Here is a 15,411-nt window from a genome sequence, read left to right as displayed (position 1 = left end):
GGTAAGATTTGATCGTTCACTAAAAATTTAATAAAAGTGCGACAACATTGTCGCATATGTCGTTTTAATTGGCTATTTATTTAGTTTGAAAATCACTTATTGCATTTTAAAAAAAATTTATACAGGGTGTAATATTTAATACGAATCCCTAAATTAATTTTTCCAAAGCCAGTCCTGGAATTTTTTAGTTTAGCTAATACCAGTCGAATGCTTGATAGTAGTGTACTGTATCATGCAAAAATTAAAAAAATCAAATAAGCCGTATAAACACTACAGTAAAATGAAATAAATGGTCAATTACACAAATCACCCTGTTAATTAACAAAGAAGAGGAGTTGACATTTTTTAGTGGCCACATGATATGCTCCCTGAGGGACTCTACATATGGTAGAAGTATGTAAAGTTCCTCATGACTCACCCTGTATATAGTGCTATAGTCGTATTTTTAGTACTCAGATGTACTCAACAACCTTCTTAGTAATAAGTGGTATAATAAAAATAATATTAAACCCTAATTGACCTTCAAAATATGTGCTTATCTTTAGAAACATTTATTGGCTCTCACAAACAAGGGTTAATGCAGTACAATCAATTTTTCATTAACTGTAACAAATCTATTTTTGACTTAAATGATACAATACAGAACACTGTGTCTTCATTCATTTTAAATTTTAATAAAATCGCCACAAAAACTGGTAATATTAACATGTTCAGCCTTCAAATCATTTTTATCACCACTAATTGGTGCTGAATCATAGTGTTCTGCATTTTTAGTTGTAAGTGACGAATCGAATGATATTGTAGGCAGTCCTGTCAATATAATTAGTCAAAAAGAAGTACCACCTTCTTTAAATTAGCTAATTGAATTATTTTTACGTACAGTGGGTAAATCCATAATAGATATTTGTATTCTCTGTTCACAAATTGTTGAGAGCACGAAATATGCCTCAAACTCATAAAACGGTCGTAAATCATAGGCGTTCCTAAGGTGTTTATTCATTAAATAATAATATAATGTTTTAATACTGTTATATATAATATTGATAATATTTTAATACTAATATATTTAGCAAAAAAACAATTAAAACTTTCACGACTAATGTTGGTTATTATATTATATTAATAAAAATAATAATTTAACCATTAACAATTTTGTAAACAAGAATACCTTATCTCTTTGGATATTTCAATACTAATCTTCGCGTTTAATCACTTTACTAGAAAACCTGGAATTCATATCCGAATGTACTATTCGTTGCAAGATAATTAAGATGGAATTTCCCAGATTTTTAATAATATAATTATATTCGAAACTTAACTTGAAAGGGTGAAGTTATTACGAACGAAAACAATTCTTTTGTTTAGTACGTTTTTTTTAGACCATTCAGTAAGTCTGTCTATTCACCAAGAGAGAAGACTATTGTCCTGAATGTTCACGATGCTCTGGTTTCTCAGAATCCCACAAACACTGTTCGCAACATAGTCGAAAGTTGTGCCAACATGACTGGCGTAGGTCAACTTTATATAGGTTCCTATCAGAAAGAAAAAAACACGGTATAGCTAACCCAAACACAAACGAAAACTTAAAGAGAGGGAAAAAGCCTATTGAAATTGATGAATTTGACAAAAATGGTATTCGAAGGAAAATTCATTGATTTTTTTTCAAAAAAGAAATACCAAACCTAAACAAAATTTTACAAGAAGTTAGAGACGACCCGGATTTGCCTCATATCGGACGAACTAAATTGTGGCAAGTTTTAAAAGAATTAAATTTCCGGTGGGAGAAATCAGACCGAAAATCACTTTTGATTGACCGGGAGGAGAAGATGATGTTGGAGAAGAAATTATCTAAGATTCATACGAAAATTCCGGGCTGAAGAAAGGCCCATCTTCTACCAGGATGAAACGTGGGTAAACTCAGGTCATACTCTAAAAAATTTTGGTCAGATAAAAATATATTAAGCTCCAGGCAAGCCTTTATGGAAGGTTGGTTTACTGGTATCTCCCCACCTTCTGGTAAAGGCAGTAGATTAATAATTTCTCACATTGGCAGTGAAAAAGGATTTGTTAAGCATGGTTTGTTGGAATTTTATTACAAAAGCACAAAAGACTATCACGAGGAGATGACAGCTGATGTTTTCGAAGAGTATTTTGAGCAAATGAATGAACACATACCACCAAATTCAATTATAGTATTAGATAATGCACCTTATCATTCACGTAGTAGAAAGACTTCTAACGAATGCGTGGAAGAAACAGGATATTCTTGACTGGCTGCGGCATAAGTATCTGCCTTACGAAGATGGAATGGTAAAAGCAGAACTTTTAAAAATTGCCCGGCAACACAAATCTAAGTTCAAGAAATACGTACTTGACAAAATGGCGGAAAGGCGAAACATCACAGTCTTTAGACTTCCACCCTACCACTGCGAAATAAATCCAATTGAACTCATTTGGGCACAAATGAAAAGTTATGTCATATACGTCATATAAAATACACGCTGTACGTGAATTGTTATACGAGTCTTTATAACATATTACAAAACAAAACTGAAAAGATGCAGTAAGACATGTAATAGAAGAAGAACAAAAAATGTGGGATCTTGATAACATAATTGATGCGACCGTAGAGATTATTAACCTAATTATTAACCCTCAAGACGACTCGGATTCCGAAGTTGATCCTATTTATTTTGAATTTGAATAGTTTTCTAATCGTAATTATATAAGGTAAGTAATAGTAGTTGTAATCGTAAGGTATTAAAGGGGAAAGGCGCAAAATGTCGCCTGTTAAAATCTTCAATGTATTTTAGATGTATCCATTTTTTTTTCAAATTCTGAGAAAACTAAAAAGCATTTTTGAAAAATTGGCAGAATGAAATATTTTTTAGAATAAATAAAAAGTTTCTTTTGCATGCAATATTTTCAATTATTTCAATATTTCAAAAATTTTTCAATTTTTTAGCTCTTTTTTCTATCCGAATTGTCGAATAAAGGCCTCTCCCATTTCTCGCCATTCATCCCTGTTGTGTGCTAGGCGTTTCCACATTGGTCCTGCGACTCTTTTGATATCGTCGCTCCAGCGCATTTGAGGTCTTCCTCTTGGTCTCTTCGCATCGTACGGTCGCCAGTTTCCGACTTCTTTGTTCCATCTACCATCTTCGAGACGTTCGTTGTGTCCAGCCCATTTCCATTTTAATTTAGCTGCTTGTTTCGCGGCGTCCTTTATTTTTGTTTTGTTCCGGATTGCTTCGTTCGTTTGCCGATCTATTAGTGAGATACCAAGCATATGTCGTTCCATGGCTCGCTGAGTTTTTCGAATCTTGTCTATGTTCTTTTTTGTGAATGTCCAGGTTTGAGCTCCGTAAGTGAGAACGGGAAGGATACAAGAATCGAACACTTTGGTTCGAAGGTTTTGGGGTATCTTTTTGTCTCTCAGTATGTATGAGAGTTTTCCAAATGCGGCCCATCCCATTCTTACTCGTCTGCTTATTTCGGTAGTTTGGTTTTCTTTGTTCGCCTTGATATTCTGACCCAGATATATGTATTCTTCTACATGTTCCACTTTTGTTCCTTGGATGGTTATCGTCGGTTGATCATCTTTATTCGACATTAGCTTAGTTTTACTCAGATTCATTTTCAGTCCTTTTTTTATGGATTCCGTATGAAGCTCATCGATCATCGTCTTCAGTTCTTTCCAGTTGTCGGCTATTAGTACTACGTCACCCCTGTTACATAACATTAAAATAAACATTGTAGAAGTTTTCAGGGACTTTCTGCCCTGAGTAATAATGTAATCTTTCATTCTACGTTTAAATTTTTCAAAAATATTTATTAGTTTTCTCCGGATTCGAAAATAATGGATACATTTAAAACACATTGGAAATTTTGCCACGCGACATTTGGCGCCTTTTTCCTTAATTAAATAAATGTATCTTTTACAAATGGCAAGAAACTTTTTATTTTTGAATAAAATAAATAAGTTTTATTAAAAAATACAATTTACATAAGTACAATTTAAAAAATATATTTATTTAGTTCAAATAAATGTTTCAATCATATACTCTACGACACTGGTCGTTCATTTCTAACCATTCAATATACCCCCGTAATAGGATTATAAGGTATTGTATTCCTTCAGATATAATGTGGGTTAGTCGAAAACGTCTTAAACAGTCAGTTTTAGGTTGGTTTTTACTATTATATCGTATTACCTATCCTCTCTGTATTTCAGTTTTCTGATTAGGGTTAAAGTAGTGAGCTATCAACAAATTGTGAACCGTGTATAGTACTGGTTAAAGAAGCTGGTTTAAAGTTATTTAAAAAAAAAACAATATTGTGGACGCACTTATTGAAACAATAAGGGCGTTTTTAAAATATACTATTTTAAAATTTCTTATGAAACGAACAAAATAATACAAAATCACTTACTTAGGTAATTCTCTCGGGCTCCAATGACCTCCAATACACGTCGCTCCAGGAGGACCTTCAGCCAACACATATCCCTTGTCACAATCGTACATGATTTGTTTGTTGTTTGTTACTTTTCGAACATACGGACGATAGTCGTACAAACCCATGTTTCCAACTAACAAAATTTTTCCATTCTGCACATTTCCAGGATAGGGACAGTATACTAAAGAAAGATGAGGTTCTTTGAAATAATTCTTTAGAATGCGGTAAGTCGTTTTGTTTCTTTTGCACTTGAGTCTCTTACGGTATCTATTTTTTATGTATTTTTTAATTACTTATACTTTTTTATACTGATCTTTATAGAACACCTGTTCTGAATAAAGTTCGTCTTTATTTTCCACTCTTACTGTCCATACGGAGTAAATTAGTCATTAGTTCAGTAAATTAGTTCCATCCGATATAAGGTTTTAATCGACGTGTTTTAGTAAACACTTGGATTGGAATAAACAAAATGAAATCATTTATTTACATTGAGAAAATCCGATACAGCTGGAGATCCTAGACTGTGTGAATTATCATCGAAGAGACGCTTTTTAAGATTCATTCCCGGATAAGATCTTAAGGGGATCACTAGGTGGTACCGGCTTTTCGCCGATACAGACGTTGTTTGAGCATCGACATTTTCGGAAGATCAAATATATCTTTCATAGTATAGTTCAGGAAATGAAGCTCGAAAAAAGTTAAAACCTCGCAATTTTTTCGTCCTGCATGGATTGAGTTGAAATTTTAACAGAAGGTAGGTGATAGCCCAAGGATCAAAATCTATATCGAACCGAAGTGCGCTGAAGGGTTTTAGGGGTGAAAACTACCCCTAATTGTCAAAAATTATAAAATAACATATTAAACCTGAATATGGGTAAGATTTGGTTTGAATTAGTTAAATAATGATTATTTTATACTTTTGAATAGAGTTCCATCATATTTCAACCCTTAAAAAGCAACCCTTGTTAGAGATTAATGTAAAAAATTTACTAATTCTAAAAAAATGATTTCGCCTTGTATCGATTTGGATAAAAATTTGGATTTAAGCTCAACTCACCCTCTGCTTTATAGTTTATGTCATGCCGATGAACCCTGATTGTTCTTAGGGGTGAAAACTACCCCTAATTTTCAAAAATTGTAAAATAACATTACAAATCTTGAGATGAGTGAAATTTGGTTTGGATTAGTTAAATAGTGATTTTTTGATACTTTAAAATACAATTTCATAAATTTTCAACCCTTAAAAATCAATTGTTATGAGTACTATAGGTAAAAACAATTTTTTGCCAAAATTTTGCAACTTTTCAACTTATGAAAATCACCCTTTACAACATTGCCGTTTTTATTAACTAATTTAATAGATATAAATTGAAAAAAGTAGAATTAAATACAAAAAAATTTATCAACATAAAAAGGCACCATATATTCTTATACATTTACATAAATAGTTGAAAATATTTACATTTATAGGTAAAACAATTATAATATTAATTTTATTCGTCATCAATTACATCTTCATCGTGATCTATGTCATCCTCATCTTCTTCAATTATTGGTGGACTATTATTGCACCATTCACCTGAGCACCTAGAACAAGTAGAGTTACAGTATAAACCAACTTTTCTGCACCCACATGAAACGCCGCATCCTTTTTTGCATTGGCAAAAAATAATTTTCAAAAGTTCATCGGGTGCAGGTTGTTTGTTCATGCGTACGGGTAATAACAAACCATCTTTGCAATACCATCCCCAATCTGTTGCTCTGATATTTTCATTGCCAAGCCACTGTTGAATTTGGCAATAGCATCTTTTTGAATGCTCATCTAAGGCATCAACAATGGGCAGAAGGGATGATAGCTTAACCGCACAGTTTTTCGTTGTAGCTTTGATGAACTGTTCGTACCGCATCTGCTCGAGAAAAGCTTCCAAATCTTTTATTTTTTTTAACTTGGTAAGCTACGTGTCTTGAACAGTTCCGTACAACATTATTGCACAGTATCTGCCAGCATCTAAAATATCTTCAAGCTTAGCAGTACTACTGTAAAAAATTTCGGCATGTTCCCTCATGTCCGGTCTTTTTTGAAGAATATCAAAAAAATGTTTTTTACCTTTATTGTAAAAAGCAGATACAGTATCACAGCCAGTAAAAGCATGGGAAAAAGCTATTAATTTTGAACTATCTGGGTAACCTATTTCAAAAAATTAATTGGTTTTTTTAACATATTTCCTTCATTTTTAACGATAGAGTGTTTCTTCAAAACCGATTTTGTAGAGGTTTTTAAGAGCTACAAGGATCTGTGAATTAAATCTTTTTGGAACTCTTGGTTTTTAAATGGGGTGAGTTTAAAGGGCTCGAAAAAGATGGTGCTTGATCGTAAATCGATGCTTTAAACGGCTATATATCGCCAAATATTCATTGTACAACAAATCTAAATAAAGGAAAATTTAAGTCATTAAAAAAGCTACAATTTTGTATAGTTTTATTTTTTTCATATATTCAGTATTTTCGGGGATATTTAAAAAAAGAAGGGTAAAAAATATGACATTGTAAATCGTTTCTCGCTTTAAGCTGTACTTTTTCTAAAACTAAGCATTTTAAATGGGTCAAACTTCTTGGACGTATTAACAATACATGTACAAAGAGAATTGCAGAAGGGTGAAGATCGATTTTAATTATGGTGGTGTTTAGGGGGTTGTTTTCATCGATTTTTTCGTAAAAAAAATGAGGTATTGACCTTATTTTCATCATAGGTAACTCACTCAATTTTTGAGCTAGAGTCTTTTTTTTTATGATAGGTCTATTTATGCTCTTTAAAAAAGGTTCTATGAGTTTTCTTTTAAAAATGCATTATTTTCCCGATATTTGACTTTGAATCTTTCAAATTTGGCATTTGAAGAAAACCGCTGAACATTGATAGGCCGTATTTCGGTTCCTATTATATCGCAAACACATTTTAAAAAACGAATTGTATTTGTAAAAGCTACAAATTTGTTTTCTACAATTTTTTTGATAAAATGCACCATTTTCGAGTTATTCACGAAAAATCGATTAAAAACGTCGATTTTTTCGTCTAAAAGTTGTTACTTTCAATCGCGAATAACTTGAAAAATATCAGTTTTACAAAAAAAATGTATGGAACATTTTTTGTTTAGAATCACTTTTTTAATCTAAACCTGTGGTTAAAACATAAAAAAAATTTTCACCCCCGAGATGGGGTGGCAACCACCCCCAAGGCTTTGGCGCACTTTGGTTCGATATAGATTTTGATCCTTAGGCTATTACCTACCTTCTGTTAAAATTTCAAGTCAATCCACGCAGGACGAAAAAATTGCGAGGTGAAATGCTTCATTTCCTGGACTAGTAGTTTTATTAAGGAAATAGTAGGTACTAAATAGCAGATTCAACAATTCTGCTGAATACTTCAATCATGGCGACGCTCTTTGGTGAATTTGGTGGCGCTCTTTTCGGCAAATTGTTTATAATTTTTTTTTTTGGTTTTATTTATTCAATATTTCTGTTTTAGTTCTAGAGGCTATCATCCCCTAATTCTTCTTCTCCCACGCTCTCTCAAGAGCGTAAGGAATACTTGATGAACGCTGGCTTTTAGTTTGAAGTTATCAGAATATGTGTTGTCGACTCTTACGTTTATTGTATTGTTGATATATAGTTATTTTATCAGGTGCATTAGATGTTCGAGGTTGCCCATTTCATTTTGTATGCGCCACTTTTTTTGTCACTTCATCACTTTGATAATCTATTGTCGTGTGTCTCTTCAAGGAACAAATCCACATTATTCTTGGGAGATCTGTGGTAAGAGTATTAATTGTATTTTTTCGTTAATTATAGTAAGAACAACTTGACTTGCTCTGAAGATTAGGGCTATCTTCTTTTCTTAGAATACTCTCTCCCAACGGAGGTTGGCAATCCTAATAGCGATTTTTATTTTTACTAAAACAACAACAAATCAATATATCTGTATTGATACCAACCACGTAGGTTCTTCAACCAATAATTCTGCCTTCAGGTAACAGATCTTCCTTAAATCTTTCCTCATAATGAGTCAAAATTTCATATTTTGGTCCCCTCATCACGTGGCATAGGTATTCCAGTTTTCTTGTTTGTGTAGTGGTGATTCGTTCTGTTTCTTTACCAAACCCCTCCAGTACTTCTTTATTTGTAATTCTATCAGTATAACCAGAGCTCGAAAGCCTCGATTCTTTTTAAATTGCATTTTTGTAATGTCCAAGTCTTAGCTCCATACAATAATATTGAAAATATATTACATCGAATGGTGATTATATATAGTCTGATTTTCAAATTAAGATTTCTGCATGTTAGCAGTGGCTTCATTTATATAAATGCTAACCTGGCAATCTTTATTCGCCTGTTTTTTCTGCAGTATGATCATTGGTTTCATTGATCAGTTCCCAAGTTCCAAAGTGCAGATATTTTTCTACCTACTTGTTCACGTTACCATCAATTATCAATATGTGGTGTATATTTTGTGGTTTTTTTGTAATTAGCATCGTTTTTTTGTTTTCATTATGGCTATCGTACGGTACTTATTGATGAACGGTACGGTACTTATTGAACATTTTGGCGCATATTTCATTATTAATGTCCAGTCTTTAGTTATCGTTAATATACCAATAAATATTACCAGTAGCGAGACTCCAGTGCAAGAGAAATAAATACCAACTAACCAAGTTCCTCTAGCAAATTAACTGTATGTGGATAGTTCTTGACTAAGTCTCATACATCTTTACCTTCTTCACATTTTGGAAGCTCTCCAGTCCAATTTCCGAAAGAACATTCCATAAGATCTTCACCTTTTAATTCAAATCCGTCTTTACACTTAAATCTTGCTTTCATGCCATGCTCCATTTTGGGAGCGATTACCATTCCATTGCGTGGAGAGGTCGGAAGGCGTTTGCATCTAAAATAAAATACAATTGTTCCAAAACATCTGGATATTATATATATATATATATATATATATATATATATATATATATATATATATATATATTAGAAATGATTATTTCGACCAAAAAATAATTTATAAATACGTTCGAATTATCGGATATAGTGGTCTGTAATGAAAATCTTTCTATTTTCTAAACTACTCAATATTTCGCCATTTATTTAATAGCTTCTTCAGGAGTAAACTAAAACAATTTGAACATTACAAAAAATGGAGTACAAATACATTTTAAAAACACACAGAATTTAAAAGATTTCGCAAATAAAAACTGACATTGAAGTATTTGAAATATTGAATGTCAAGATTAAATTGTCTTAAGCACGTTCGTTACAGCTATACGATAAAAAATTAAAATTATTTCAAATGTAAAAATAAAAATAACAATAAAAGAAAAGTTAGAAGAATAATATTTCTTTGATGAATTATTAAGGTTAGTTGTTATTAAGATGAATGTTGGCTATTTTGAATATTTATAAATTTTGTTTAATATGTTACTTAACTGTCCAGTGTCCGTTTTATAATTTAAAGTGTTTTTATTTTTGTTAATGTAATACATCTCAAGAAATAATCTACTTTTGTAGTTATCAGTCTGTGCCAAAATGTGAGCTTTGTTATAGTCTAGCATATGACCAGTGTTTTCAAACATCACAATGGCTAAAACAACGCATCACACAACATAAAAGTGATTGCCGCTTGAGAAAAAATACTTGCGCAGTGGTTGAGCACTATGAAAACACTGGTCATATGCTAGACTATAACAAAGTTCACATTTTGGCACAGACTGATAACTACAAAAGTAGATTATTTCTTGAGATGTATTACATTAACAAAAATAAAAACACTTTAAATTATAAAACGGACACTGGACAGTTAAGTAACATATATTGTAACATATTAAACAAAATTTATAAATATTCAAAATAGCCAACATTCATCTTAATAACAACTAACCTTAATAATTCATCAAAGAAATATTATTCTTCTAACTTTTCTTTTATTGTTATTTTTATTTTTACATTTGAAATAATTTTAATTTTTTATCGTATAGCTGTAACGAACTTGCTTAAGACAATTTAATCTTGACATTCAATATTTCAAATACTTCAATGTCAGTTTTTATTTGCGAAATCTTTTAAATTCTGTGTGTTTTAAAATGTATTTGTACTCCATTTTTTGTAATGTTCAAATTGTTTTAGTTTACTCCTGAAGAAACTATTAAATAAATGGCGAAATATTGAGTAGTTTAGAAAAAAGAAAGATTTTCATTACAGACCACTTTACCCGATAATTCGAACGTATATATATATATATATATATATATATATATATATATATATATATATATATATATATATATATATATATATATATATATATATATATATATATATACAATGTGAGTGACATTAAAATCTCACTGTAAATGAGGATATCGGTAAAGGAGAAAAAAACTATTTCAATCTTTTAATAGGAAACGTTTCGTGCAGTAATTTCTGCACTTCTTCAGCTCTAATGATTGTAAAGTCATATAAAGATGTCAAACAATGTCAAATGCATAGTTTTATATGTTAAAAAATACATTTAGTAACTACAATAAAATTACAGTAAAAAATACATTAAAATTTTTTATAGATCTTATACAAACTTAAAAAAGTGCCAAAAATGTCACAGTATGTTACAGGAAAACAATATAATATAATAGGTACAATACTTCTATTCTATCGCTGATGTACAATATATCGAAACATGAAGCCAGGAGAAAAAGTAGCTTGTAATTAGAGCTTAGTAAACAATTTAAAAAAATTAAAAATTTTTTATAAAAAAAGGGAAGTTAACTTTATTGTTGGAGACACCAAAGCAATTAAAAAAAAGCAACTGTTTTTGACAGAAAGGGCTCAACTATTACGAAGAGAAAAACAAAAAATAATATGGCTTTCTATCTATGGAAATTAAACTTACATACTCAGAAAGCTAACGGGAAGTAAATGGGGCGCACGTCCTGGCGTTTTAAGAACAACGGCACAGGCACTGTGTTTCTCAACTGCTGAATATGCGTGCCCCGTTTGGGGAAGATCTGCCCACACCAAACAAGTTGATACTGCGCTAAATGAGACATGCAGGATAGTAACGGGGTGCATGAAACCGACGCCACTCTCAAATCTATATAAAGCAGCGGGTTTTGCAGAACCCTCAACACGCAGAGGCGTTGCAGAGCACATAGAGAAAATTAAACAGATCGCGGACGAGCGGCATGCCCTATACAAAGCTCGCACACCACGAAAGCGACTAAAATCTAGGAAAAGCTTCCTTGGAACAGTGCAGGATGAACCGCCTGAGTATTTTCCTCTTCCCCAGGTTCAATGGACCGGCCAGTCCATAGACTTTAAAACGTGGAAAACTTTGAATCGGATAAGAACGGGGTTCGCTCCAGTAAAATCAAACATGGCAAAATGGGGAAAAATCGACCAAGATGATGTGAACTGTGACTGTGGAGAAACACAGAATATGGAACATCTTCTTACATGCAGAAACTCTCTTCATCGATGTACCCTCGAAGATTTGTGGCTCGCCAACAAAGATGGAACCGACGTAGCCCGATACTGGGCCGAAATTTTATGAATGACATGTCCGGACACGATAAAGTAAAGTAAAGTAAGTAAACTTAGTACGAAAAATCAACTGATAACAAAAATACTCGTTTAGCCAGGACAGAATAGAAAAGTCAAAAAAAATTTTATAATATAAATCTGATTAAAAAGGAAGGTTGGAAATATAAGGTACCGATGACCATTGACACGAAATTGTGTTGGTGAACCATGAGGTTCCTTTTGGAAAAGATTTTACATCGGGTGCGAAGTGTGAAAGTCTGCTGAAGTTCTCGTTGAAATGAATATGAATATGCTGAAGTTTTCGTCATATTCATTTCATTTTTGGCACTTTTTTGAGTTTGTATAAGATCTATAAAAAATTTTAATGTGTTTTTACTGTAATTTTATTGTAGTTACTAAATATATTTTTTAACATCCAAACCTATGCATTTGACATTGTTTGACATCTTTATATGACTTTACAATCATTAGAACTAAAGAAGTACAGAAATTACTGCACGAAACGTTTTCCATTAAAAGATGGAAATAGTTTTTTCATAGTTTTTTTTCCTTGACCGATATCCTCATTTACAGTGAGATTTTAATCTCACTCACATTGTGTATTTAAATTGAGACGATCGTACTCCTTTCAATATATATATATATATATATATATATATATATATATATATATATATATATATATATATATATATATATATATATATTGTTATGATATGTAAAATCGAGAAAAATATTGGGTTGATTAAAATATTTCAAAGTTCAAAAACATTAAAATAATTCAGATAAGTAGGATAATAACCAACAAACATTTCGAAGAAGGAAAGTTTTTAAATTCTTGGACTACCTGTATTAAACAAAATGTAAGCTATGCATAAATTATTTCTTTGTTATACTTGAGTGACCCGCATAATTTTAAGTGAAATCCAAAGACAATTGAACCGGGTTTTCCAAATACATTAATGCAGTGATTAGAGACAGTAGAAGAGATTTTAGAAAGAGGTTTTTGTTAGTTTTTAAGAATTATAGAAAAATATTATTTGTAAATAAGTTTTAGGAAATTTTATAATTATAGGTAAAAATTTGTTTGTTATCGAAATGAAAAAATGGGGGAATTGTGACGAGTTTTGATTGGCGGAGATTGAAAAAGGTGGGATAGGTATGTAGGAATGAAAGTTAGCTAGATTTAGGAGAGAAAAAAGATAATCAGTTGGTTTTCCAAGTCTGTAAGACGAACAGTGATTGTTCTCTGGCGGTTCCCGAAATGTAGCAAGCAGTAGTGTTGAATGTTAGTGAGTTTTTGTGGAGTTAGTGTATCTGACAGAAGCTGAAGCAGCAAAATATTGTAAGTCATATTTCTCTACTTATATTCCAAGAGTCACTGTTCAGGCCAACGAGAGATTCAGTTTATCGTAAAGAGAAGATATTCCAAGAGTCATTTTTCACTCGGGCCAACGAGAGATTCAGTTTATCGAGAGGAGAAAGGCTATCATAATTTGAATGATTTGTGCTTTTGAAGGAGATCATTAAGGACGATATACTTGCAACAATCTGTTGTACGATTGCTGATTACATAGGGAGCGGTTGAGAGGAGATAATATAGTCTACAAGGAACAAGGATTTGGACCACTCATCATCAGAGAGAGATATTTTTGTTTTCTGCAGTTTTTTTCTTTTATTGATAACACAATTTTTACACTTAATTTAGAAAGGATATAAATATTTTGATTAGGAGAGTTAGAATAGTTTGGGATTTTGAGATTTCAATTAATATTGTTTGTACCATTAATTTTGATTGTTCACGTACGTAGAACAAAATTTTGAGAATCATTATATGAGATTTGTTTATTGAAAACTTTTGAGTGTGAATTATTTCATTATTTTTATTTCAATATATAGTGTTAGATCATATGTGTTTTTTATTATTCCGGTATTCTTTGGACCTTATCTTTCACATGTAATAGCATAGATATTGAAGCACGAATTTAACCCTGAGATAAAAGAATTAAAAATTGTGATAGAGTCATAATCATATCATTTAAATAATTTTAATTAATCAAAAAATTAATTAGCTAATTATTGCTTGGCGCACCAAGACTTTAAATATCACAATAACTGGCTTCCAAAACGTGGGGCTTGAAAATATCGCAGCTTTACATTTGAAGGAAGGGAAAGAGATCTGGAATAAGTACAGGTGATCCAGAGATAAAAACATATAACATTAAGGGAATTTGAATTTGAAAGTATTTTGACAATTTTTCCAGGGAATATAAATTTGATTTATTGATTGATCGTAGTTAGTGGATATTTACTGCTATTGAATTATTTGATTTTATTTTCTTTACCAATCGTACATTTGATATTTATTTTGAATTATTTGAATTTTGCTGATTGCATATTTGATATTTGTCGTGAAAATTTAATACATTTGGGGAGAAATATTGTCGTGTTCTGAAACATATAGAGTGTTGTAAAATTTCACATTTGGCGGGGACAAAAACAGTAACGAAAAGAAACAACATGTCGACCACAAGGAGTCAAAGCAAAACGCAAGAAAGGAAAGAGGATAAGATAGAAGAGGAAACAATTATTGATGAAGGATCGGATAATGAAGGAAATGCTACAATAATGGAGGAAAGAAAAGAAACAGGGATGTTAGAAAAATGATTAGCTATGATGCAAATACAGACACAACAAATACAAGAATCGTCACAAAAAATGGATAAAAATCAACAAGAAACAAAACAAACAATAGAACTAAATAACAGAAATATAGAGCAGCGTTTGGAAAACTATGAACAAAAATTAGAAGAAAATGATAGAAAAATGGAAAAGCGTTTGGACAAATATGAAAATGAGGTAAAAGTCTGTTTAGAAAAAGTCAGAGAAGAAAGAGAGAGGAAACTAGAGATGCAGAGAGAAGAAATAGAAACTAAAATGAAAGATATTAAGACTGTACAGAAAAAGGAATTAGAACAGTTAGAAACAAAATTTGAAATGGCTTTACAAGAAGACAAGAAAGAAATAGAAAAACAAATTGAGGATATCAGAAAACAACGAGAGATGGGAGACAGGAGAGAAGTACTCATCCAAAGTCCGGGTGACATAAAAATACAGTTTGGCGGGGATATTCGGAAAACACACCCAGTACCGTTTGTTAAAAATTTGAAAACCAAATTACAACATATTAGATATTTTGACGATTGCAAAGAAACAATTAGAAACCATTTGAAAGAAGGAGCAGCGTTATGGTATGAAAGCAAGGAAGATGAGTTTGAAAATTGGACAGATTTTGAAAATAAATTTCTCAACTATTTCTGGGGGAAAAATAAACAGAGAGAAATCAACCAAGAGCTACAGAAT

At 31.6% G+C, this 15,411-nt stretch overlaps 1 protein-coding gene across 5 annotated transcripts in view; it reads right to left on the bottom strand.

Moving 5' to 3' along the window:
- Hasp (Hig-anchoring scaffold protein) overlaps positions 1-15,411 on the bottom strand; it is a 115,229-nt gene that overhangs the window by 55,909 nt on the left and 43,909 nt on the right. For 3 of the 5 annotated variants that reach the window (XM_072534278.1, XM_072534279.1, XM_072534280.1), the window contains exons 10-11: positions 9,222-9,391; positions 4,432-4,636 (exon numbers count right to left, since the gene is read on the bottom strand). In XM_072534278.1, the coding sequence (XP_072390379.1) occupies positions 4,432-4,636; positions 9,222-9,391 (375 nt within the window). Of the gene's footprint in view, positions 1-4,431; positions 4,637-5,823; positions 6,043-9,158; positions 9,392-15,411 lie in introns of those variants that run through there. The other 2 variants (XM_072534282.1, XM_072534281.1) reach the window with 2 other exon arrangements.

Source organism: Diabrotica undecimpunctata, chromosome 6 (assembly GCF_040954645.1).
Source record: "Diabrotica undecimpunctata isolate CICGRU chromosome 6, icDiaUnde3, whole genome shotgun sequence".
Classification (NCBI taxonomy): Eukaryota; Metazoa; Arthropoda; class Insecta; order Coleoptera; family Chrysomelidae; genus Diabrotica; species Diabrotica undecimpunctata.
The sequence above is the reverse complement of the archived record's forward strand: the minus strand, read 5'-3'. Positions and strand labels throughout refer to the sequence as shown.